Source organism: Sitophilus oryzae, unplaced genomic scaffold, assembly GCF_002938485.1.
Source record: "Sitophilus oryzae breed Bouriz unplaced genomic scaffold, Soryzae_2.0 scaffold_906_pilon_pilon, whole genome shotgun sequence".
Lineage (NCBI taxonomy): Eukaryota > Metazoa > Arthropoda > Insecta > Coleoptera > Curculionidae > Sitophilus > Sitophilus oryzae.
This window is the reverse complement of record NW_022147535.1, coordinates 14,901-38,235: the sequence shown is the minus strand read 5'-3', so window position 1 is coordinate 38,235 and position 23,335 is coordinate 14,901. Positions and strand designations below refer to the sequence as shown.

At 32.2% G+C, this 23,335-nt stretch overlaps 1 protein-coding gene across 1 annotated transcript in view; it reads right to left on the bottom strand.

Moving 5' to 3' along the window:
* Positions 1-14,570, bottom strand: part of LOC115890621 (tetraspanin-2A-like) — a 116,798-nt gene extending 102,228 nt beyond the window's left edge. The window contains exons 1-2 of the mRNA XM_030910900.1: positions 14,550-14,570; positions 10,524-10,721 (exon numbers count right to left, since the gene is read on the bottom strand). Coding sequence (XP_030766760.1) covers positions 10,524-10,721; positions 14,550-14,570 — 219 coding nt within the window. The remainder of the gene's footprint in view (positions 1-10,523; positions 10,722-14,549) is intronic.
* Between the last annotated feature and the right edge of the window lie 8,765 nt (positions 14,571-23,335).

Here is a 23,335-nt window from a genome sequence, read left to right as displayed (position 1 = left end):
ATATGGATTTTGCGTTATTATCGGGTGTATTGACATTTGTCAACAATATGCAATAATAGCTAAAACATTTGGAATAATCAGGTCACGTGAGAATTACTATAATAACATATTTAAAAAATGCATACAAAAATATATTGTATGGCCAGATATCAACAGTATAACAAATCAAAATTTGACTTAAAAAAGCATTCAACTGGGTACCTGAAATAATATTTTTTTGTTAACTATTTGTAAAAATATATTTTTTTCAGTAGAATTATATAAAATATAGTAATATTGTTAACCAAAAAAGTTACTAATATACATAGATAAAAATAAATATATAAAATAGACTTAGAAATATATAGGAACAGATATTAAAAAATACGTAAAATATTTACAAATATAAGTAGAATAGAACTGTTAGTGCTTTGTTGTATTCTTTCCGAGGTAGTAGTGATAAATGATTACTATCTTTGTATTATTTATGTTTAATTTGCTTAATGAAATTATTTTTTTTATCAACTGTAAAGTTTTTTTTCAATAGGTGTCAGAAATGTACCATTTTGTCTTCTTTATTTTTCTATGGAAAATAAACTATTAATCTCGCTATTAATTCTTTGATGTAAATAACAACTCAAACTACTATGTCATACAAACTGAGACAAAACTTCAGCTATATTAATTAACCGGTTAATGAAAAGGAGTTTCCTTAGCAACCACGATAATAAACTGTGTGTGTACGTTTTGTAGTACGGTATACCAACCAACTATAATACAAACGATATATTAATCAAGGGCATAACAGCAGTGGCTACGACATGCACTAATTATCATTTGATATGTCGACTATGACAAAATTATATTTTAGGTTCGAATAACCCGCTATCGATTTTTCACTAACTGACACGCTCGCATTCACGTACCAATGGCCATAATACGTCGGAAAATACTGTTATAATTGAACGTTATTAATTTACTTTTGGAAACGGATTGGCCTTTAAAATTTGCCATATTAATTTTCTGTCAAAGTGGTACCGGTCTTGCCATATAGAACAGGAGTAGATTATAATAACATTTGCACGTTTAGCTTATGTTTTATTCGTACAAATTTAAGCGTTTCAAAATTAGGTTCTATATACTACCTATATTCGGATATTAATATTAACGGCGACATAAATACAATTTAAAAAAGCGTCCATTAACCTAAAGAGACCTGGTTTATTTAATTATTTTTGGTTTATATTAACATTTTGAAGATCAAATGTTGAGACCGAGACTTTGAGTCTTTTTGCTTCTTTTGGATAATTATTACAAACTCTCTAATGTTTTAAACACAAAACAAAGTTTTAATTTATTTCAACGGCAGGTATTGATAATTTTGATTTCAAATGTCTCAAGAACAATTACTCACAGCGATTTTTACCAAAGAACCATTTTTATGTAGAAAACGTCGTAAATATATGTTTTGTAACCTTTTTTTGTTTGTTTTTTACCTATTTTTATTTGCTGAATATGCTGCCGAAATTTCCGGAATACAGTTCGGACCACCCTGTGTAATAGTCATTTATTAACTGCTATTACTACTGTAACTACTATCACTTACTACTGAGGTGGCGACTCACTGGTCACTCTATTTAGATAAATAAATATTTTTATTTAAAGAAATAAAGCTCCCGTACTGGCTGGTATCTAACCAGTATTTCAAAATTTTGCTATAAATATAATAATTAAAAAAGAAGAATAAAATTATTGGGCAACCTACAGTAAGATTAGCCACGAAATATGGCTAAAATACGACTACCCGTAGACACTTAGTGTTTCTGCCTTCCACCTTCATCGATACGGGAGGAATTAGCAACGATGAACTAGAGGTACTGAAAAAAAAAGGGGAAGCATTTTCAGGATCGTTAGTTCATCGTTGCTGATTCCTCCCGTATTGATGAAGCCGGATGGCAGAAACACTAAGTGTCTACGGGTAGTCGTATTTTAGCCATATTTCGTGGTTAATCTTACTGTAGGTTGCCCAATAATTTTATTCTTCTTTTTTATTATAGTCCCGATAACATCTTTTGTTTATAATAATTAGTATATTTCCCGAACTCCGCTAAACCAGTCCCAAGCCTGGGGCCTTGTCACGCAAGAGACAAGGAAGGAGGAGGGATCGAGGAGTAACACCTCGCAAAAAAACCTGGGTTCAGCTGGCTCCGGCTGATAGCACCCTGTGAGGGCCCCTTGTCCAGGGTTACCCAATAAAAGTTACATATCAAAATTTTTATTTGTAACGGAACACTCTATATATTAATTGATTCTCGGATTCTAGAAAAAAAATAAATAAAAGTCAGTTTTATTAAAGAAGCATATGTCTAAAACGTAAGGTTTTTGACATATTTCACATTTTGTAAAAATGAAGAATAAACTTTAAATTTCAATGATAGCTACATAAATTGTAATATGCCCTGTATAGCCTAATATTTAGTTAAATTAACCATTGTATGTTAAACCAAATTAAAATTTGACCCGAAAAGTTATACATGGTGAGTCAAAATTATTATTGAACATTGGTTACTTTTTAGAGGAAGTTGCTCCTTAATTTTAAATGGAACACCTAGTATATTATTCTGGTATTCAATGGAGAATTCATATTTATTTAAAATTCCATTAAGATTGCCTACCCCTTAGCCAAAGATTTTCATAGATATTTTCATTTTTATGATTTTGCGTGAGGAGATCTTTATTATTTAATAAAAGCTAGGTGGCTGTGATGTACCTTTCGTTAATCTAACAAAAAAATACAGGATGTAGAGTAAAATATTCAACGGTAATATAAAAATGCAAGTTTAAAACATATTTTAATTATTGCAGAATTAAAACTAGATATAAACGTATAACTACGTGAAAACATTTAGGTAGATTAAGTCAAATGCCCGAAATGCTTCCTTTCCTGTTCACTGCATTAAAAATTCTGTTTTGAAAAGATCTTTCCATGTTAAGAGGTATATGGAGTAGTGTTCTACTTCGAGAAGCAGAAGCCACAATAATTTCTTTCGTGTCGTTGACAATAGTTACTCGAGTTTTTTAAACACTGTCTTTAACACATCCCCATAAAAAATGTTCAGACAAGATAAAAGAGGAGCATTTTAGAAATTCTATTAATTTGGTGAATGCACACTGCCAGTTACCAAATAGAATCATATCAATTCTCTCTGGTGTAGTGCATTGTCGACAAATTTTTGATTTTTTTTAACTGACACAAAATGATATCTAGTTGTTAAAGTAGAACAGCTAATTGAAAGCTATGCTGAAGTAAGAAGTATGCAATATTGGGAACTTGCCGAATAGTCCGTAAAGTTTTACAATGTTAGCCCGCACAGTGAACTTTTGGACACAAGTGTCCCGAGATCACTTGTCAGCCAGACATAAAACCAAAAAAAAACAAAAAAAAGAGAAGAACATGTCAAATTCCAGTTCGTGTGATTTCTCTCTTGTGACATTACGTTTCGCTAAAGACAATTAGTTTGTCGACGAAAACTAAGTTTCTAGTTGCTCCGGCTCCAGTCTATATCTCGTTCTAGTTCCCATTCGATAAAATTCCTTTAGTTCGTCTAGCGGGACAACAAATCGAGCAAGAGCACCGAGAGTACCCGCACGGAATAATAAACTGATAAACACGTATTTTCCTACTCCTTCCTCTTTCTGTTTCTGCTGGCGCGGAAATCTCATATCGCATTTAGCCATAAAGAGGCCAGTCAACCATCTCACTCGCCAGAGTGGAAGGAAACTTTCTTGTTTTCCGCAGTTAGCGCAGATAAAAATTCCTGAAGCAATTCCGCTCGCTCTATAATCTTAGACCAGGTTTATGGCCTTGTCGTTTATTATTCAGCGGAGTGTTATCGTTGTCTTTGCTCGGATGGCGCGCAATAGTGCTCGTTATTATTTTTAAACGGCCCTATTTTTGTCGGATCGTAATTGAGAAAGATGCACCTTTATTGAGGAACAAAAAGGAGAGTTTTTTTATTTCATAGCTGAGTTGTGAACAACATTTTAATGAACAGTGCTTTCCATAAAATCAATAAAATGAAGAATATACGAAATAATATACATGTTCTGATTTCTTTCGAAAATCGACATCTATGAAACTATGAACCCTTCCTGGTCACAAACGGTACATTGTGAGACAGGAAATTGTAGAGAGAAACAAGCCCTATAACATAGGCAACATTTTAATGAACAGTACTTTCCATAAAATCAATAAAAAGAAGAATATACGAAATAATATACATGTTCTGATTTCTTTCGAAAATCGACATATATGAAACTATGAAACCTTCCTGGTCACAAACGGTACATTGTGAGACAGGAAATTGTAGAGAGAAACAAGCCCTATAACATAGGATACAACATTTTAATGAACAGTGCTTTCCATAAAATCAATAAAATGAAGAATATACGAAATAATATACATGTTCTGATTTCTTTCGAAAATCGACATCTATGAAACTATGAACCCTTCCTGGTCACAAACGGTACATTGTGAGACAGGAAATTGTAGAGAGAAACAAGCCCTATAACATAGGATACAACATTTTAATGAACAGTACTTTCCATAAAATCAATAAAAAGAAGAATATACGAAATAATATACATGTTCTGATTTCTTTCGAAAATCGACATCTATGAAACTATGAAACCTTCCTGGTCACAAACGGTACATTGTGAGGCAGGAAATTGTAGAGAGAAACAAGCCCTATAACATAGGATACAACATTTTAATGAACAGTGCTTTCCATAAAATCAATAAAATGAAGAATATACAATTAGCTCAGCTTTAGCAACTAGTTGTGTCAGATCATTTTGTGCCAGATAAAACAAAAAAAAATCCTACATCAGAGAGAATTGATATTATTCTATTGGTTGGTGAATACCCGTGTGTATTCACCAATTAACAGAATATTTAAACGGTCCTGATTTTAGCTAGTCTAGACTTTTTTATAGGGATATGTCAAAGACAGTGTTTACAAAACTCGATCAATTATTGTCGATAACATCAGAGAAATCATTGTGACTGTTGTCGGAGTAGAATTCTATGTATGCCTTTTAACATGAAAAGATATTTTGAAAAGAAAATCATGTTCTGCAGTAAACAGGAAAGGAAGTATATTGAGTATTTTATTTCATCCAGCTAGTTTTTATTACATAATTATAGATTTACATCTTGTTTTAGTTTTGTAATGAATTAAAATATGTTTTAAACGTGTATCTTTTTATTACAGTATTTTACCCTAAATCCTTTAATTTTTGTTAAATTAACACAGCCACCTAGATTTTGTCAAATAATAAAGATCTACTGACGCAAAATCATAAAAATTAAAATATTATATTTTGAAGATATATCAATTCCCCATTGAACACCGGAATAATACACTGTATGTTCCTTTTAAATTAAAGGATTAACTTGCTTTTAAAAGTGACCAATGTTCAATATTAGTTTTTTCTCACCCTGTATTACTTATTGGGTCAAATTTTAATTTGGTTTAACATACAATGGTTATTGGAATTAAATATCAGGCTATACAGGGTAAATTACAATTTAGAGAGCTCTTATTAAAGTTTAAATTTTATTCTTCATTTTTACAAAATGTGAAATATGTCAAGATCATTACATTTTAGGCATGTGCTTCTTTAATAAAACTCACCTTTATTTATTTCCTAGAATCAGAAAATCAATTAATATATAGGGTGTTCCATTACAAAAAAACACAACTTTGATGTGTAACATTTTTGGGAACACCCTGTATAACTATATATATTTACATAAAATGATTTCAATTAGCTATATATGCTCCAAAAATTTTATATCGATATAGACTACCGTTCTCCCTGGAGCCTCCGCGTCCTACGAGTGACCCCACCCTATATAACGGAGATTTCCAGACGTTCACTCATTAAATATTTATAAGGTATAATTGTGATGATCATCTAATATTTAAATATACGCTGTGCTGTTAATAAAATATAATAACTTCATATTAATACACGCGAATATAATCCGTACGTACCCCAACGTACCTGAACTTCGAAACTTCAAGAACTAATGCAACAGTACAATGCACACAGTATGCTCACGTAAATAAAAATTAACGAGGGTTATTATTGCTTCAGGCACAACAAACGCTAATAAATTAGACGATATTACTGCTAGCAATAAGTTAGTACGCAGCGTTGCTATTGTACTATTGTTAATACACTCTCTAATATAAGGTAATCCCAAAAGACCTGACTTAACCGAATCCAGCGACAAGCCCTTAGTTCAATTTATAGTGCATGGAGTGCATTGTGAGAGAATTAGGAAGGGTATTTAAAGTCCTTTTGTAATAATATTATTTGTTTCATTATAGAAATGTATATGGAATGGTAGATATTTAGATAATACCATGTAAATATTAACAGAGAGTTCATATATGAGAAGCCAGATATACTGAAAGTTGTTTTTATTTGTTTGGATGTGAGTCAAAAGAAAACTCAGATTATTTAGTGTTGGGTTGACCTTTCGACAAATATATTGTCTTCCTCAGGATTACACTAATTTAAAACCCTTTGTCGTTTTTTTTAATTGAATACAACATTTGCGGCCAACTGTTGTCAAAAGTCTGCATACAAATGTTAAAACAATGTTATTATAAAAGTGTTATTTTATTTTTGAAAATAATGTTGGGGTCTTCAGCATTTGATCTCATTTGATGACAAGCATCAGAAGATTGAGATGACGTCATGAGATTTTCTGGCTGAAAAGCCCGATACGCGATGTTATCTCTCTTCCGCACTCTGAGCAATCAAAAATCTCTTTACAATTTTTCTTCATAGCGTTCTATTGTGCGCTGCTTCCTCCCACTGATTCTGCATGCTTATATATTTTAAGTTTTCGTGGAAAATTTTCTTTTACCCTTTTATTTGTCTACCCGGTTTCCTTTTACCGTCTACAATTTTACCGTAAAGGGAGATTTCGGTAGGCGGTTTCCTTGCATCCTGCATATATGGCCAGCCCATCTTATGCGGGATTTAGTAATCATGACTTCAGCGCTCTCTCAGATAGCTTTTTCAAGGACCGATACGTTTGAGACATGGTGGTACCGTTTGATTGTTTGATTCTTAACAGTTATCTAAGATGCCTCTGTTGCAACATGGTGGGGATTATTATAGCTCGGTACACTGCAAGTTTCGTTTTTGTACTCAAGTCATAATTGTAGAAAACTCTATCTTTAATTTCCAGAATGCTCTTGAGGCGCTGCTAATCGTGTGCTGAATTTCCGAGTTGATATTCGCCTTTTCCGATATCAAACTGCCGAGGTAATTAAATTCCGCTACATATTCCAATAGTTCTTTTCCGATTTTTATAGCATTGTTATGACCTTCCGGGGAAGAGCACATTATTTTAATATTATCTATGTTCAACTTAAGGCCCAAAGTCTCGTATACGGTATGTGTACAGCATTTCTTGTAACAGCAGTAACGTTTTTGCAACTACAGCCTATTAAAGTTCTATGATGAATTTTGTACGTGTTTTTACCCTGAATCATTTTTATGTTGAACAGACTGCCGCGCCGTCGTATCTGTATCTTATGCCCATTCCTCTTCCGCGCAGTTTGGTGTCCACTATAATGGAGAGCGCTGCCATGAATATGTTGAATACTTTTACTGCTACTTATTTTTTACCGGGATTTATTCAGAAACCGGTACCGGGAGGCTAGACACAGAAATCAGTGTTTTTATTTAGAAATAAGTTCAGCATTTACTGGTCTTGTGAATTAAATTTCAGGAAAAACATATAAAATGCCACGATTGTTATTATTAATTTAATTTGTTATAAACTTTTCTGAAAAAAAGTGAATAAAGTAGAACATGTATTTAAAAAGCATTTAATTCGAAATGAAATATAGGAGAAACAATTTAAACGTCTAAAATTACAAATTCTCTGTGATAAACCTAATTATTGAATAATCACATCTGGCCTTTAATTTGTTTAGATTACAAGTCAAAATTGTATCCCTAATAAATAACAACAATTATCACGCTTGTTCGAATTGGTCTAATCAAAATTAATTACACTCAGGGTAACGTATCAGCAGTAAACAAAGAAGACAAATACATAACTTTGTTAATGTCTGCATTTGAATACAAGAATAATATGCGTATTTAAACCAGGCGGCAAAGGGTTTTGTTTTATTTAGAATATACAAAATAATAAATTTAATTGTACGCTGTTTTTTTTTTCTTTTGAGTCACAGAATATTAATCATTCCTTTGTTACATCACCATCAATCCAATTAGTATTATAAAAGGATTTACCCGTCCATTGTTAAATTAAATAATTTGTCCAATTGATTAAATTTACATAGTATATTTAATATTATTCTATTTTTTTTATTTTCTTGGGATTTTGGGTTCGTATTTTTTATTCGTATTTAGGTATAGTATATATATTATTATACAGGGTGTTTCAAAAAACATGTGTCATCTCTCGTGGGGTGATTCCTCACGCAAAAATAAGATTAATTTTTCATATCAACATAGGTCCGATTCTGCTTTGTTTCGTAGCTACAGGATATTAAAGTCTTATTATTTTTTCTATTTATTATAATTTTCTCCCAAGTACTTTCAGTGATTCGAATGAAATTTTGAGGCTAAAAGATACTGTAAATGCGACATATTTTAAAGCTAAAAAAGTGTCGAGAGATTCACCAAGGACGTTCATATGGGTTATTACTGGAATATTTTTTAAAAAAAGGCATGTACGCCACTGATTTTTTTTTCTCTTGTTAGCGAAATAGTATAAGCAATTTAATTCCAATTTAAAGTTGTCTCTTGATATTTTCTCGATTTCGGCCTCCTTGGTATAAACGCAATTTAATAAATTTTGTCTGAAACCAACCCTTAAACATTTTTAATATCATTAACTTGCGATTGTTTTAAATGAGTACTCATTGATTCCTCATGAAAAAAATATGAAAAAAATTAATTCATATTCATATAAACATGGGTATAGAAATGCATAGTTTTAGAGTTAAAGGATGTTAAAACTTTTTAAAATTAGATTTTTTGTAATTATCATAAATACCATTATTTTTAATTTGTAATTGCTTTAGGATGGAATAATAGTAAGAATAATAATAGTAAGTAATACTATTTAATAATAAACTAGGTAAAATATATAATTTATTAATTTTGTTTTTAATTTAATTTTATTAAATATGATTAATAAAATTGCGTTATATCATCAAGGAGGCCGAATTCGACAAAATACCAAGAGATAGCTTTCAATTTTCACTAACCGGCCTACACAATTTTGATATAAAAAGAAAAAAGTCAGTGGCGCACATGTTTTTTTTTAAATATTCCAGTGATAACCCATATGCCCGTCCCACATGAATTTATCGACACTTTTGTAGCATTAAAAGCATTAAAATATGTACTCAACTTAACCCTCAAAATTTCATTCGAATCATTAAAAGTACCTGGAAGAAAATTATAATAAATGGAAAGATTATTAAGATTTTAACTCCCTGTAGCTACGAAACAAAGCAAAATCGGACCTATGTTGATATGAAAAATAAATTTTGTTTTTACATGAGGAATCTCCCCACGAGAGATGGCACATGTTTTTTGAAACACCCTATATAGAACGCCGGGATTGTAGGTACCTACATGGCGAATATTAATTTTCTATGATAAACACCAATGACTACAAAATACAAGGACACGTAATGCTCATATACGGACTGCAGCAGAATTTGTGATGTAAGACGCCATTTATTGGACGTAACTAATGAGTAATCAGCTAGTCACACACACATCAGCCACAATTTTAGGGATTTTTAATAGTTAGTGTGTAGTTAATGTTATATAAACTTTATTACAATGGTGATTAGTTGTTCAACTTTCAACTGTAAAAGCCACAGTGATAAGAAAGAGCCAGAAGTTACGTTTTATAGGTAAGTAAAGAGCGCAGTCACCTTTTTAGCGTTTTTTTTTATCGAATTTGATAATTATTCTTCTGGTATTATATGTAGGTACTTGATATGTGCTATACGTCGATACTAGTTTTGTACCTTTTGTTAACATTTTAATACGTTTTTTTTGTAATTAATTAATATGATACCACCGCGGACACCATAGGCGTAGTCAAAACATTTATCAAAAATATAAATATCTCCTCAAGCAGCTAAGTTAAGAAAATTATGTGCCAAGGCACTGTTTGGAGATATAGTAACAATTTTGTCTCGGATGTTATTAGTCCTTGTATTCTTTAGTCATTGCTAAACACCGTAGTAGTATTGAAAAATAATTCGATTTCACAAATCACAAAATAAAACTTGAAAATTTTCAAAAAAGATTAATGAAACATAATTAGAAAAAATTTCTGATCGATAATTTGTTTTCGCATCAGTACCAATCACTAATATAAATATTCTTACACAATACTGCCACCTATTTCTATCATTGTTGATAGCTCCGTATATGTAAATTAAACTAAACTTAGTACTTACTGCAAGGAGAACTACAGAATTTTCTTGCAGGGCGCTGATGCATCCTAAGAAAGCAACGACCATAATAACCAGGGATGATACTAAAAGTACGTAGATTCCAATGTAAAACTGATTTGCGCTCAAAATTGTCAATATTTCTTGATAACCTGTCTCAAACCTTAACCAGAGACATAGTGAAAATACTGCGGCACCAATTATCTGTAAGAAAAAAATAATGTTAATTATTATTTGTTAAAAATTATTTTGACATATTTAAACATTATGTATATGGTGACAACAATTACTCTCAAATTAAGAACATTTTTTTTTTGCAGAATTCAATTTCCAATAGCATAAAAGTGGAATTATTAGATATCTTTCAATGAAAAAGTCACTATTTCGTTACTAAACCATATAAAAATATGTAGTTATACATCTTGTTACGCGATTAAAATCTAAATGTTATTTGTTCTTAAATATCTATGTCTTCAATGACAAGACGCCCCTTTGTTTTCTCAGAAATGGACCCACAACAAAAATTATATACATATAGAAGTTATTTATAATACTTATTATCTCAAATTATTTGTTAATAACAGATTTGTATAAAAACGTAGAATTAAGAAAATAAAACATAAATAACTTAGAGGTATTTTACATACTAATAACGTTACACATTCAATTATTGGTTTAACGTAGGTAGAGGTGACATCTGGATATTAAAGTTTTAATTACATGTAAGGAACATGACCATCCACAACAACAACGGCATTTCGAGAGCACGTTACTCCCGTCACAATACCTAGACGAGAGTATTATACGATCAAAGACGGCGCAGAATGGAGCCATTGTAACTTAAGTTTGGCCATTACTGCAGTAATTACGGGTCGGCAGTAACAAAGTGCGGCCATCGTTGCCAAATGGCTCGAGATATAGCGACAACACCGTTCGAACGTATGGCCGAATAGCCACAACATCAGTCAGGCCACCCTGCTGCAGAGGTCAGGATGATGAAAGTAGTTGGAAGGGGGCAAAATTGATTGAATAGTCTCACTCTTATGTAGTTGAATAAGGCCTTGCATCGCAGTAAAATTAATAAAACAATTTTTAGAAAGAATTGCAAGTCTTTTTGATTTTTTGGAAACAAACTGCGATTTAGTCTATCCAATAAAAAAATCATTGACAGTGATAGATGTGTCTGTCATTTTCATTTCAAAGTAATATATTTTATTCTACAAAGAAATAAGTTGGTACAACTGGGACGCATAGCAGGAAATTAATATATTTAAAATTTGAGTGACGAGTGATTACTCAAATATTGTACAAAAACTGTATAAAACTGAAAAAATCTAATCGAGTTATTATATTTCAAAAAATTACGGTATGTGTTATGCATCGGTCCATGCATCGTTTATCATTGCGTGACTCTAATAATATTGAAATATGATCTGTAATTTTTAAAATTAACCAATAAAACTGGTTAAAAACAACAAGAGACGACGCACGTGACATAAATGTCGTATGCTTTTTTTCAGTCATCGTCTGTCGAAATCCTACCTGAGAAAAAAAAAACAAAGTACATCTTAAAAAGAATCTGTATTCACCATTAGAAAAAAATCAACATAATAAAAATATTTTTTGCAAACACTACTACCTTGCATCCAAATGGAAACCAGCTTGTAAGTGATATTGTACTAATTTACCTAACCGACAAAAAATGCTTAACGTTTGGGAGGCGTATGTCCTCCTGTCGCGTCGTCGGAAACAAAAAAGGCAAGGAACAAAGAAAACACTATTTAAAATATCCAAATACAATTATTCAAGTATAACTCAACACTTTAGTTTATAGCAAATACGTCAATTAGAAACCGCAGACGTTCGGCTAAAATAATATTATATGAAGTCAAACTTAAAATGAAGAACTATTGCCTGATAACTATTACAAAATAAGAAAGTTATTTCTTGTAAATATCACTGGCGTTGAATCCAAACAGAAACCAGCTTGTCAGTGTTATTTTGTAGAAGAAGAATGTAGAATGTTTCAGAGGAGAGTTAATCACTGCGACATTACAGATCTATTACATGTTCCCCTTTCTCTGGTGTTATAACGAGTTTTAACTCATCATACAATCTCAGGGTATTGATTATTCAACGGTTGTCGTCTCGGCGCACTTACTGATAAGCTGTTCTGATGTTTTCCTATTTTCCCCACAGAATCTGCATTTGGCACTGATTCTCAGCTTCAATCTACTGATGTTTTCGTTAAGGAGACAGTGTCCTGTTAGAATCCCCGTGATAATCCGAAGATTGTTCTCACTTAAATCAAGATAATTTTTTAATTTTTTTCATCGTAAGTTCTGAGGCACTTTTTAGAGTATTTTAAACCATTGGACAATTCTCATTCAAGGTTACGGATAGAGTCTTCCAGGTTCTTCAGTTCCGCTTTAAGTTGGTTTCCGCTTGGAAAGCAGAACAGTTCTGATCCAGTTAGTGGATTGTTTGCTATTCTAGCTAGATCGTTTGCTTCTTTATTGTCTTCTATCCCTTGGTGAGTGGGCACCCAGGGTAGGAGGACTTTTTTGCCTAATTTATTCAGCTTCTCTAGGCATTCTTTAACCAACTTCGAATTGATAGTTACAGAGTTGATCGCTTTTAGTGACGCTTGACGATACGATATATTACCAAACCAAACTTTAGACATGTTCGCTTTTAAAAACATCGTATTTTAAATTTCAATCTAGAGTGCCATGGCTAAATTAATAATTAAAAATACTTAATTTTTAATAACGGAGCCTTGGAAAAATAGTTTGATTATCTAATATTTTTAGTATCTTATAGTGAGTGATTAAAAAATGCCAAAATCTAATTTTTATCATTTTCCAATTCTTTGAAATGGAACAAGATTCATTAGCACATACGGAAAAATATTTTTTTATGAATAAATTGGTACCACACACTTGGTATTTCGTGTCAAATTGTCGTTATAAACAGAATTTTACAATTTAAAATTAACCATAAGCGAAAATTGTCAAAAATTGATATAATGATATGTCATTCTATTCCGAGTTCTATTCAGTGTGTCATTTTCTATCGAATAATGTAAAAAATACTGAGACTGCCATTTAAAAATCAAAGGTTGTAGTCATTGACCAAAAACAATTTAATACCATAGATGAATCCTAATTTATGTATACTAACATAGCAAACTTTTTTTTTTATCTTAAAGAATAAAAAACTTATAGGGGTGAGCCACTTTTGAGACGCACCCGGTATATAAAATCTGTCCATCCGTTCTTCAGATATAAAATAGTGTAACTAACGCGGCTTTTCTTGAAAAGAGTGTTGTTTTTTTATTTACAAAATAAAAAAGTCTTAAATTTTGTGTAACCCTACTTTGTTTTATTCATGTAGATGAGACCTTTAAGACGTTTTTATAATACTAAAGTACCAAATCCATTTGTGGGTTAATATAAATATTTGTTTTAGGAATTGATAGGTACAAACAAATATTTGATACTCGTGAATTTCTAACTTCGATGAAATATATGTTCTGCGGTACAAAACTAATATTTTCTTCGCGCAAAATTTGAACAAACAAAACCAAAACGGTACATACTAATAGTTAAACCTAAAATACTCGTTACGTCTCAATAACCACGATAATCACTTGACACCCTTTTGTAATTTATCTCATTCGTAATTATCTACTATATACATCAATAATTATTTAATCGACTATCGCTAGCATTACTGTTATAGTTCGCAATAAAATTAAAATATTGCCATTGCCACTCCATTGTTATGTGAATAATGTCGTTTAACTATTAACTCGTTTTGCAAAGTTAAAATTCACAGTCCAGTCCACTATAAACGTTTGCGGAATAATATATTATTATCAGTATTAGCGCTTTAATCAACCCTTTTTACCCAATAAATTTAAGTAATATGCCTATGTTAAAGCGCTACAAAGGTCAGACATAATATATTCTGAACCATAACTTTGTATATTTTTATTTATGGATGTAAAATAATTTACCATTTAATTACATTTTCATGAACCACCATCATTATGATCAAAAAAATCATTAACTTTTATTTAATAATAGAGTACATAACAATAACTAAAGTGCTTACAAAATCTAAACAGAATTTAGAATTGTGAATATAGAATATGCTAGCACGAGTTAATTCAAAGTTAAGGAGTAGGTATGGGGCCACTTGAGCCCAAGGTCAACCCCCATTTTCTCCCTAAATTTAGGGAAATTTTCCCGTCCATAGCGGCCCACCCTATGTAAATCTTATAACATGGGTTATATGTAATTTCCCTAAATCTTCTGATTTTTAGATTTGGCAACGTCGCATTTCATTATACATCCGGCCAATTAACAATCCATTCAAACAGAATATCCATTCGCCTAATCATAAAATAACCGCCTCTATGAAATTAAGCAATGTAGGAGTTATGGGATGTTGCTCTAAAACGGACCAAACAGCAGTTACCGAAGCAAACATAATTTGCGATTAATTGCTACATATTTCCATTGATAATTTTGAAGCGGCCAGTTTAGTTGGTTTAACAGCAATAATAACACTTCACAGGATTTGCTATATGCTAGGTATGAAGTGGCAACCAACTAAAAGACCAAAATTACTCTCAGTTATACCGTGCTGACAAATCTTAGCATAACAATTTTCAGCAATCGTGTAACTTTTTATCTAGTCTCTATCGCATATGTCATAACCGGTCTCACGCAAGCCTTATAAATTCGAACTTTGCTCCTGACGCTTACATATTTATTTCGCCAAATTATATCCCTTAAATATCCTGATATTAATGATTCCTTTGTTGTTTGGGTTTTTTCTGCCCCTTTGAGATTTCTAGTGCTTGTTATATTTGCTCCTAGATATTTAAATGCCACTACTTATTCTACAAATCTGCCTGTGAGGGAGCTGGGTGAATTGAGTAGCTTAGTGACCTCAGAGCCGGTCCCAAGCCCGGATAAAAGAGGAGAGTTCCAAGTGAGGCCAGCGACCTGCATTTGTAAAAAATAAAGTGCTCCTAGAACCAAAGGTACAGCCTCGGAACTGACTGGATTAAATGATCACGACCTGGCGAGAACAAGGATCAAATAAATACGAAAACGAAAGCCATATTAAAACAATTTATTTCTAAAAATTACAGCTTACGACACAACACAATACGACAACAGAACAAAGAATGAATTTATAATACAAAATGATTTAAAAGGTAAACTAGGTTTCTCACGATCCTGCTGAATTGGCGATGTGGATTCTTGGGAATGGAGTGATCATGACGCTGGTTCTCACAGGGATGGTCACATAACTATTTCTTCCTTTTTCTTTTTTACTTTACCACAATAATAAACATCGCAGATATTATTTCATATACGTACAGCGGCGTATCGATTGAGTTAATTTAACAAGCGACTGAAATGGCGACTTCAGTTTCTGGTCGCTGGTAGAAGTAAAAAAGCATCCAGTGATCGCTGGTCGCGGGCACACATAGATACTAGGATAAGCTGTAAACGGAAAGGTCGCTGTTAAGCTCATCTCTAATTGCAAGTACTCATAAAGCCCAAACTTTTGTCAACAACTATTTTACCGAAAAAATAAAATATTATTTACTGCGGCATTTTTGGACAGAAGCTTTCCCGTAACGCAAACGTCAAAGATAAAAAATTCAACTTAAACTTGTTTTTAGTCGCCGTTGTTTACAGTGCGCTCGCAAAATGAAATGGGCATATTTGCATTCGCTCCGTATTCGGTCGAGTGGCAACCGTAAATAGCTTGGCCTGTTTTATTGGCTTGATACCTAGTTTTATTTTCTTTTTGGGAAATTATATGCCACAGAGGAAATTCTTTACCAGAAATATAAACAGGAAAACGTTATTTGACGTGGAAACGTGTTTAGTTTAATTAAACAAACGTTTCAAATAAAGTAATAGCAATTTATGTCGAGTATATAATTTAAATTGAACGAAAACAAATTAAACAAAAAAAGCAAAATAAACTAATTTTAGATGTTTATAGAAAATCCATAAATACCAGACAGATACTTAAATTTGACATCTAATCACAGTATAAGTGTAAAAAAGGTGTTATTCAAAGCTTATATGATAGGGCAAAAATAATATGTTCAGACGAGAATTCAATAATATTAATTTGTTTCAGATGTATAATAAATAATGCATCCCCTGGTGCCTCTACGGCCTGAGCTATACATATATGCCTTAGGTCAAAAAATATACACTAAAAACAAATATATTTTAATTGTTCAGATTATATGTTTAAACTATATGTTCAGACATTCGAAAAATGTGTGTAATGGACGTCTCGGCATATTGAAAGTTTGAAACGTTTTGGTTTTATCTTATTAAGTAATTGTTATCAGGAATTGTTAATTTTGAAGTTTAATACTTTGTAACAACATAAGCCAACAAAAGCAAACTTTTACTCCATATACCGACATAAAAAAGATACAATAATATTAAGGAAGGCAATTTTAAAACGATAGATTTAGTTAGTAAATGGGTACGTTTAGTGAGTGTTTAAGGAAAGGGGAAGATATTGGATTTCCATGTTCTGGACAAATGTAATAAACAATAATTTAGTAGCATAACATTCTATTTAAATATTAGAGGTAAGTTTTTTCTATTTATTGTGTGGGATAACCGTGCTACTGGCGAACACCTTTAAACAAGAAATGCACTTTTGGGTGGCGTGTATAAATAAGAGTATCATTTAGGTGAAATAAATATGCTTCTTATATATCGCTAAAATATGCTTCTTTTATCGAGATCTACCAGCACTAAAAATATTTGCACTTATTTAAGACTCACCCTGTGTATGTATTATGAACATATCAGTTAAAAAAAATTGAAATAAATTTATATTTGTTTAAAATTACATTTTTCGGTTGGGATTTTTAGATATCCGCAACTGACGCAAACTAACGCGACAGTAAATCTCATTTTGTCGAATTGGCAATGCGGGGCGGTGGCTGCACACCGTGCAGTCGTCCTTTAAACCTCCATGAATGTTTTATATCGATAGATCTTCCTCGATCACGTTCCGCACTTTTTCGCATTTTCTATAGCCATATTTTATTATCCCCTCTTTCTCTTTTTCATCAAGGGAATATCCTTTGAACTTTAGGCATTTCGTCTTTTTGTGGACTATACTTATTTAAAGAGAATCGAGCGCCAAATTGAAATTTTGGAGATGGCTTTGGGTGCTGTCAGAGAGGTAATCGTTTACCGAGTCGTTTACTCAATGTCCAATAGTTCTTTTTGAATAAATAGCCAATCATAAGTTTTAGGTTTTTCGATAGAACCAAACGGCGAAAAGCATCTGGTTCTATTTAAAAAAGTGTATATAATACAATACAGTTCTCCACTACTTTTCCTATTCCCTAATACACTCCGTGATTTCCATTCAAACCACATTAAAAAGACTTTAATTCTGTTTTAGCTAACATAAGTATTATTAGTTACTTGCTTTATTTTCATTGTATTTCCAGTCAGTTAGTGTCCTGTGTTCGAACAGTTAACATCTATTTTGTCTAGTTAAATTTAATTAAGTGATAAATATTTTTTTTAACAGTTTGTTAAATAATTATTAAAAATCGAGTCATCTCATTTGGTTCGTTGGCTAAAATATGGCATTCTAATAGCGGTAGCAGTCAGATCGTTTTAAATAACGTAAATAAAATGATCATATGTCTTTTGGTACCTTTACCTTGATTTAGCGCTATGTGTGATCTTGGAAAAAAACTAGTTTTTCACTAGCAATTTGAAGTTTAAAGTTTATATTCAGCATTGAAGTTAACTAAAATTTTATTATAGTTTGTATTTCCCATCATTATTTATCTATACAGTAATTGCTGTTATAATTTTGTAATAATAATAGTAACAGAGAAAAATAGGAAACATAATATCAAGAATGGGAGCATGGAAAACGTTCTATGTCGATGGTGCAACTCAAAGTCTGAAAAAAAACATAATGGCAGGATGCTCTATAATTGTTGATCTAAGTCAATCAGACTATACACTTAGACATGACAGCATGGGGAAAATCTTGCATCAAGCCATTGAAAGAAAAATTAATAAGACCAAAAAGGAAAAGCAATATTGGAACTATACACCAGAAACAATTATAGAAAATGAAAAAGCAGCAACCTACTGGAACCGGTCAATTATAACTGATAGACACATACCTACCACACAACAGACCAGATTCAGTATTCTAGGAAAAACAGGGGAAACAGTGCATTTTATAGAGTATGCTGTAGTGAACACACACAACCTCATCTCAATATCAAAACAAGAAAATCCAGAAATACAGCGACCTGACAATGGAGATCAAGGAGATTTGGGAAGTGCACACAGCACACAGTGAAGATACACCCCATAGCATTTTCGACCACCTGGAATTGGTACCAAAATCAGTCAAGAACCACCTCAAGAAGTTGGACCTACCATCTAACTTAACAGCAAAAATGCAACATTTCGTCATTCCGTATGTAACTTGTTCCGGAAACTGTAACACGAATCACGCCTGAATATTGCTTGATTTGGTTACAAACTACTCGCAAGCAATATCGGCCATACCCGAAACCCGGAGATACACGGAAATACTAATAATATTTATTGTGTAAATGTAACAATTAAAAAAATACCAAATATATAACAAATTTAAGGCCGTAATTAATTTACTATAAAAAGTACATACAGAACTTTATTTCATGTAATTCGTTTCCTATAGCTGCCAATTTGACTCTCGAAATACTGGCATGTAAAACAAATTATTCGTAAAGAAAATCCCACACCTTCCTTCAATTTTAAAAATAATTTTTGATTAAGAAGATCGATGATTGGGGCATCTTATAACTGCCCAGGAAAAGTCACAAGATAAATGTATTTTTCAAGCCTCCATGATTAAAAATTAGTGATTTTAACACAGGCACAAACTCTAGATTGAAATTTAACATTATTTTTTAAGCAAGAGAGTCATGAGTAAGGTTAGGTTAGGTTCAAAGGTTAGGTTATTATATGATATCATTCTATTCAGAATGTCAGTTTCTTTTTGTTCTTGAAGGCAAGGGAGAATATAAAAATTATTAATTTAAAATCAAAAGTTGTACTCATTTTTTTAAGTATAAATGGACCAAAATTAATTGAATACGTCAATGAACGCTGATTTATATCATCTACCCATACCAAATTTTTGGATTTGTTTTTCTGAAAAATAAAAACGTTATAGGAGGGTGCCAATTTTAAAACAACCGGTGTACGGATTTTTAGAAATATTTCAGCTTCCATAATAAATAAAATTTACCTTTCTTGATAATAAATATAAGAAACACGAGAACGGCAACCCACTTCATGAACTACATCTCGTCCGAATGGAAAGAACGACTTGGCTCTGTTGACTCGCAGGGCATAAAAGAATTCCCTTCTTTATTTTACGGATGGCCCTAATCGAAAAGCAAATAATAATGCTTACGTGATGGACGTACGAAATAGCGTGTTAGAATTTCGATGTTGGCGAAATCAAGAGAAGAAGAGAATTTGCGAGAGTTCAGTTTGGGGACACTGCAAGTCGCAATCTTATTGTGAGGAGAGTACATTGATGCACGGTTACATTGAAAGAAGGAAAACAATTTGATAGTTAACGGTCAATGTATCTGTTCATTATTTTTTTTATTTTTATTATAGGGCTACTAGAGTAAAACTTTGTTGAAATAGACTGGGTAAACTATAAAAGAAACTATTCTCTAACGAGAGAGTGAAAGAGCACAATTACTCACAATTTCAAATTATAATTTAAACAGGAAGGCGATTAGTTTCAAGCAAATAAAGTCTCATCAACAGGCGACTGATTTAAATAACAGAGAAAGATGCAGCCAAGAAACAGTAAATAGTCAATACAAATTACATAATACTTAACATTTGTGGTAATTGTTAAAGGCGGATTCTCACGACTGGCGTACTTGACAAGTACGCCAATATTTGCGTACTTGGCAAGTATCCCCACCAGTCCCCACTTTGTACTACATTGGCAAGTGTACTTGGCAAGTACGCCAATACTTGCGTATTTGCCAAGTACCCCTACAATCCTTGGCAAGTAAACAGTATAGTCGCATCGATGGATACGGGTCGTCCCGAAATTTTCGTTGCTAGTGATTCGTTTTTCTGTACACTGTACTTTTACCATACACTGCAATACGATTTCTATGTTCTTTATGTTTGGCCATCCATATGAAGGCTCATTTTCGTATAAATCCATAAATTCCAAAACAATATCATTTGAAGACTACACGGGAAAACCTAGTTTTGTCCGTTTTAATTGGAGCCGAGAAAATGCAATTTAGTGTTTTAAAGAAATATGGCATTTTCGCTTGAATAATTAGAAAAATATTTATATTACTACCAATTTGAATTATTAATACGAATTATCGCTATATTCTGAAATATTGGAATAAAATTCAAATAGATAATCTAAAAAATAGTCAAAATGCAAAACAAAACAGGAGAAAACAGAGATGTTCAATTAATTAAAGGTTGTATAAACCTAAATCTAAACTATTATTATTTTTTTGTTGAAAATTTATATTTAAGTAGGTTTTTATTACAAAGAAGAGAAAAATATCTGTATATACGTACATAAATTAATTACGTATGTGTATACCTTTAAGATTGTTACATAAGGATAATAGTTTTCTATCGATCGTGTCAGATGATGTTTTTGAGAGATTTGTTTATTCATCTATGTTTTTCGGTCAGTCGAGATTATTGTTGTTTATTGTAAGCTTCGGCAAGTTTCGCGGGGAATAAATTTGTTTGTGTTTTAATTTTCAACGTTTATTTTCTGTAATATCCTTTGTTTTAATAATATAATACTAATTGCAAGACGCATGCTTGTCGCCCATGCTAAGTACATCTCTGGTTTTTGCCATTTACGTGAGGACTACTCTTGTGTTTTCCTTGTACGGCAAAATAACCAAGCTGTAATATCTCTGGGACTAAGAGTATTATTGCTTTCTTTTTTCGAACGACGTTAACATTTGTCTATAAAGTTGTATCGCTATCTTAATTTCTATGAAAATGTGACATATCTGGTTTTTCCTGTGTAGTCTTCATTTGTCCAACCCATTTATTGCTGTGAAAACGATTTAGGTATGTCGCCAATATTGAAGTTATTAATGTAAATTTTGATATTCAAGCATAATCTATTATTGTTTTAACGTTTTAAATTATCCGCAATTAACTCGAAAACACTACGATCCGGAAATAAATCGGACATACGCTATAACAGTAACATTATTTGCGCAGTCGTTTTTTTGCGCCTCGGCAAGTGTAAACAAGGCTGGCCAAGTATACTACCAAAGCAACATTGGCAAGTGTGGCGCTCACACAACGTGTTCATTTCAACAAGTACGCCAGCATAAACATTGTTTAAATCCTTGGCAAGTAAACAGTATAGTCGCATCCATGTATACTAGTCGTCCCTAAATTGTCGTTGTTATGATATTTTTTTAAGTTCTTTTACTGTACACTGCAATATGATTTATGTTCTTTGCGTTTTGACTCATCCATATGAAGGGCTCATTTCGTATAAATCCATAAATTTCAAAACAGCATCATTTGAAGACTACACGGAAAAACCATCTTTGTCCATTTTAATTGAAGCCGAAAAATGCAATTTTAGTGCTTTTAAAGAAATATGTTATTTTCGGTTTAATAGTTAGAAAAATATACTACCAATTTTGAATTATTAATATTGTTAATTATCGCCATATTCTAAAATTGCCATTTAGGCTCTGTTTTTTTCCTTGTACGGAAAAATAACCAAGCTGTAATAACTCTGGGACTAAGCTGCATATTGTTTTCTTTTTTTCTCGAATGACGTTAAGATTTGTCTATAAAGTTGTATCGTTATCTTAATTTCTATGAAAATGTGACATATCTATTTTTTCCCGTATAGTCTTCATTTGTCCACTCCATTTATTGCTGTGCGACCGACTTAGGTATGTCGCCAATATTGAAGTTATAAATGTAAATTTGATATTATAATCTTTATTATTGTTCTAACGTTTTAAATTATCCACAATTAACTCGAAAAACACTACGATCCGGAAATAAACTCGACATAAACAACAATTTCACATGGGCGCGTATGCTCCGTCCGACGGAGTTCGTCCGACGGCTATCTTGAAAAAACATGACGGACGGTCCGTCGCGGATGGTCCGCTCCATCTGAAAACGCTGTAAAAAGAACAGCTGACAAGACCATTGTCAAAGGAATAATTATACATCGCCTATTTATTTTTTTGATTATTTAATGTGCACTTTGTTTACTCAATAGTTTCGTCGAACTGCCTGAATCTATTTTTGCTTTGATCACATCGCTGTGTGAAACCTGTAAGGCTATAAAATATTGTTCCGGGACAGTTCTGTTGCACACAACAACCACGCAATTACGCCCTGTTTTTTCGTGTTTCCATTTTTTCAATTTCATGATCATTTGATATTGTTACAACACAACGCGACGCGTAGTTCAGGTTCTTTTGTTATTTAATTTTACCACCGAAACATCACATCCGCGTTACATCACATAAACTTCATACCTGAAAAGTTTTTAGTTTCAATAACTGTTCTAGTAAAAACCAAAATATCTAAATATTATAACATAGCCACGATTCCAATATTATTTGAATTCCATCACAATCGTATTTTAAAAAAGAACGGTTGAAATGCAAACCTGTAAAAAATAATATCTATATTTCGATAAGAAGAGTCTGTTGAAAGAAT